This window comes from Stomoxys calcitrans, chromosome 1 (genome assembly GCF_963082655.1).
Source record: "Stomoxys calcitrans chromosome 1, idStoCalc2.1, whole genome shotgun sequence".
NCBI lineage: Eukaryota > Metazoa > Arthropoda > Insecta > Diptera > Muscidae > Stomoxys > Stomoxys calcitrans.
The window spans coordinates 92715190-92719617 of NC_081552.1; the positions used below are offsets into that span (position 1 = coordinate 92715190).

Sequence of the window (4428 nt, forward strand, 5' to 3'; positions counted from 1 at the left end):
CTTGTTGTTAAATGATTAAATTTAATGCTTTTATTGGCAAAATCCTGTTTCTGGGTTCAAGATGATGCGGGAGATTTGCACGGATTAGCCCAACCAACGGTTTCAAGAATATGCAATAGAGTTGCTCGCGCTTTGGCTCGTCATCTCTCGAAGAGCAAGCCGTAATAATGAGAGATTTTAAGGCCATTAGAAACTTTCCGGGCGTTATTGAAGCAATTGATGGAACTCATGTTAAAATAAAAAAAACTGGTGGAGATCTTGCCCAATATTATATAAACCGGAAAGGATTCTATTCACTGAATGTACAGGTGTGAGGTGATTTACTAATCGAAGGAGCATAATAAAAAATTAGAATTTCATTTTTAGGTTGTGTGTGATGCCCAATTGAAAATTCGCGACATAGTTGCTAGGTGGAGAGGAAGTACTCATGATTGTCGGATATTTAATGAATCTTCTATTAAGGAACGATTTGAAAAAAAAGAATTCAGGGGTCGTTTACTTGGAGATTCAGGATATCAGTTGACGCATTATCTATTTACTCCTCTCCTCCTCACTAACAACGAAAAGGAAGAACGCTACAATGTTGCTCATATTGCAACAAGGAATACAGTAGAGAGGTGTTTTGGGGTGTGGAAGCAGCGATTTCGTTGTTTGTTAGATGGAATGACGGTTAGTCTATCAAATGCGAAGACTGTTATCGTTGCACTTGCTGTGCTTCACAACATTGCAGTAGAGGAAAAAGATTCAGTTCCAGGTAAAATGTTTTTAATAAAAAATATTGTTATTTCGATTTCAATTTTATTTATATTTTCAGAAGATTATAATTTGCATATGGAAACAGAAATAACAGCCCCCCAAATTATAACTTCTGCATCAGTGTCACAAAGAAGAGCAAAGCCTATTCTAAACTCCTTTATTCAAAATAATTTTTTATTTTCTCATTAGTTTATAATTTTCTTATGCAATTAATTTTCATTCATTTATATTATAATTAAAATATAGAATTTCCATTAATGGCGAAAAACTGGTGGACATTGTAGTTAATATAGAACAATTAAAAAGGATCAATTTTATCTGCAATGGACAAATAATAATAATAAAATAAAATTAAATTAGTGTTTTTTTGTTAATATCACTAACCAACTGTTTGCTTGTAATATTTTAATCGCATTTTCAAAAGCTCGTGTTCCAAATCCAAATTACGGATACGTTTTCTTTCAACCTCCATCCGAAGTGAATGGAGTTCTTTCCGACATGCCACATCCACTTCTGCAATTTTGACAAGATTTTCGTCCACACTATTGGTTTTCTCAGAAGCATCTTTCTAATATAGAAAACAAATCAATATATACATATGCAGTACAATAATGCGACAGCGGAATTAACCATTTTTTTCCTTTTATATTCGTTTTTATTTGATGCTTGTTTTGTGCTCAGATCACGACCTATTTCACATTGTGCTTTACTTTTTTATCACCATTGATTTCATTAGGAGTCGCGTCTATCAAGGGAGTTTTTTCAATAAGATTCTCTTGTGAATCCTTATCATCATTAATTTTAAGTGGTTTCACATCTTGAGGTGAAGTTTTTACTATAGCATCCTCTTGCGTTTCTTGAATAATCTTAAACAAAAAATATGTCGCATCGCAGATCAATATTTTGAGGTGTTACAAACGGAATGGCTAGATTAGTATACTTCTATCTCATAGTGGTGGACATAAAAAATGTTAAATTACCTTTGAAAATATGACGTCGGAATCAAACTCGTTATCATCAATAACAAACTCTTCCGGCAGCCAAACTGCAATGTCATTGTCCGAAAGTGCAGCTAGTGATGTTGGTGGCCCACCGCCAGTCAGCTTAGCCTGCTTACGATACGATGACATTTCCTTTTTTGCTGTCATTTTTATTGTAGACCACTGTGACCTTAGCTGGGTTACATTCCGTATTCCACTTGTACACAAAGAGTTAAAACTAGGAATAAAATAAAAAGATATGAGAAACTTAAGTCGAACTTTACTTATTGAATCCATGATCTTACTCATCCACAAGCTCCATCCATGCTGCCTTTTTCAATTTGTTGGTGTTGGTGTCTGTATTCTTATTTTCAATTACTTTCACCCTCTTTTTTATAAGATCCTTTAGCAGTTCCTGAAAGAACCAACAATGGGTAAAATATACGTACAGCGGTCAAAAAAAGTATTCATCATTCAATGTTTTTTTTTTAATAAGTCTACAAAAGACAATTGGAATAAAAACATATTAAACTAATGATGCAGTAGTGCTTGTGTGATATATATGTACACAATTTCATAGTTTTTAAAGAAAAAAATAGTATTTATTGGAACAAAAAGGGCCATTTTACGGCTGAACACAAAAAATTAAACAAAAAAAGTATTCATCATTGCAAAAAAACAAAATAATAAATAACATAATTTAAAAAAATTAATACTTTGTTATTCGACCACCGCGTCTTATAACTTCTTTTAAACGGTTTGACATCGATTGGACTAATTTAGCGGTTATATTTTGGTCTATATTAGTCCATTCCTCCATTATCACCTGTTGCATTTGACTCTTGCTCGAAAAATTGCGCGTTCTCAATTTGCGTTCGAGATGTTCCCAAAGATGTTCAATTGGGTTCAAGTCGGGACTTTGAGGAGGAGTTTTAATGACTTTGGGGCAGTTATACAGCATCCACATATTGGTATTTAAAGCAGAATGTTTGGGGTCATTATCTTGATAATATTGAAAGTTACTACCAAGCCCAAGTTTTACAGCACTATCTTTTAAATTCCTCTTTAAAATGTCAATGTAATACTTATGATCCATTACTCCATTAATAATTTCAAGATTTCCCGCTCCTGAAGGCGCCATACACCCCCAAACCATTAAACCACCTCCACCATGTTTTACAGTAGCAACTGTGTTTCGTTCTTCAAGCTCTGTATTTGGTTTTCTGTACACTATGACCTTTCCATCGCACCCAAAAAGATAAAACTTGCTCTCGTCTGCAAAAATGACTGTTTTCCAAAATGATTCGGGCTGTTTTACATACATTTTTGCGAAGTTTAGCCTTTTCACTCGGTTTATTTTATTTATAAAGGGCTTCTTACGTGCAGTTCTTCCTCTGTAACTATGCCTTTTGAGTGTATTTCGAATTGTTTGTGTAGTAACTTCCTTCCCTAAATATTCCATAGTGTTTTTACGAAGAATGGTCGCATTTGTCTTCGGAGTTTTCTGAACTTGCCGCACTAGCCAACGCACATCTCCAACTGAAAGTGTTTTTGGTCGACCAGATCTTGGTTTATTGTCAACAGTTTTCGTTTCTGTCCACTTTCTGATGATGGATTGTATAGTAGATCGTGGTCTATTTAATATTTCACTGATAGTTTTTTGAGTTAAACCATTCCTGTGGTGTTTTATTATCAAAACTTTTACCTCATCAGAAACCTCGTTTTGCTTACGACCCATTTTGACAAAAACTATATTATCAATGAAATTAAATATTTGCTGTCAAGGGCAAAGCCTCCTTTACTAAATAAAACAGAAAAGGGGGATTCCCAAATAATATTTGAATTTGACTTTGATGATAGCACATCAATGATGAATACTTTTTTTGTTCTGTTTTTGGTGTTATTATATAAAATTGCACTTTTTGCGCTAATTAAATTTATTTTTTGAATTTATTTTAAAACATATTACGAAAAATAAACTATTGCATAAAACTGCATTATTTGTTTACTTTAAATTTTCTTCAATTACCCAAAATAAGTGAATTTATTATCAATTTTGCTAATGATGAATACTTTTTTTGACCGCTGTACATATGTATATATGAACTACAGTCAGCCAATGCTGCCCATTGATGCAATGTGTCAATTTCTACGGAGACAGAAATTGTGAACCGCCAAAAGCTGACGAAGAAGTTTTGTAAATGCAGCCACAATAAAACTTGAAATCAATATCTTTCCCTGTCCTCGTCATTCCAATTTTCAGATCTGTGTCGCTTTTCTCCAAATTTCATTGGCGTCTTGTCCTAAAACCGGAAACAATATAAATCCTTTTCTACTGCTACTAGCATTTTATTACTTACTTCATCTCCTTCATTACTAATTTCGGATAACAACAGCTTTGAATACTGCGGTGGATCCATTTTTTTTTAATTTTCCTTTCGTTTATTCAAAAAAGCGGCACTAATAACTTGAAAAGATGAATGCGTTGTATATTTTTATTAATAATTTGACATTGTCAAATAGCCGGAATTGCCAGATAAAACTTCAAAAAATTCTAAAAATGTTTCATAGTTATTTGACTGTTATTATGTGTTTGTGAATACACAATTTTAAAATCAGTTTATTAAGCAAAAAGTGTATAATAGTTAAAATAGATTTTAAGCCCATAATAAGAACTGTTTGTGAATAAGGC

General features: G+C 33.0%; 1 protein-coding gene across 1 annotated transcript; it reads right to left on the reverse strand.

Annotated features, from left to right (window-relative positions):
- Positions 1-1054: 1054 nt before the first annotated feature.
- LOC131993982 (uncharacterized) lies at positions 1055-2139 on the reverse strand. Its single transcript, XM_059366133.1, has 5 exons — positions 2042-2139; positions 1737-1974; positions 1467-1622; positions 1141-1324; positions 1055-1074 (listed from the first exon to the last, which is right to left on the reverse strand). Exons 1-5 carry the CDS (start codon positions 2056-2058, stop codon positions 1055-1057), a joined length of 615 nt encoding a protein of 204 aa, XP_059222116.1. The 5' UTR covers positions 2059-2139.
- Positions 2140-4428: the final 2289 nt, after the last annotated feature.

Excerpts from the sequence above, each read along its gene's own strand:
- LOC131993982 (XM_059366133.1), bottom strand. Across the intron at positions 1,325-1,466 it reads AAATCAATGGTGATAAAAAA|AAAGATGCTTCTGAGAAAAC; the intron begins GTAAAGCACAAT and ends TTTCTATATTAG. Across the intron at positions 1,075-1,140 it reads ATATTACAAGCAAACAGTTG|ATAAAATTGATCCTTTTTAA; the intron begins GTTAGTGATATT and ends TGTCCATTGCAG.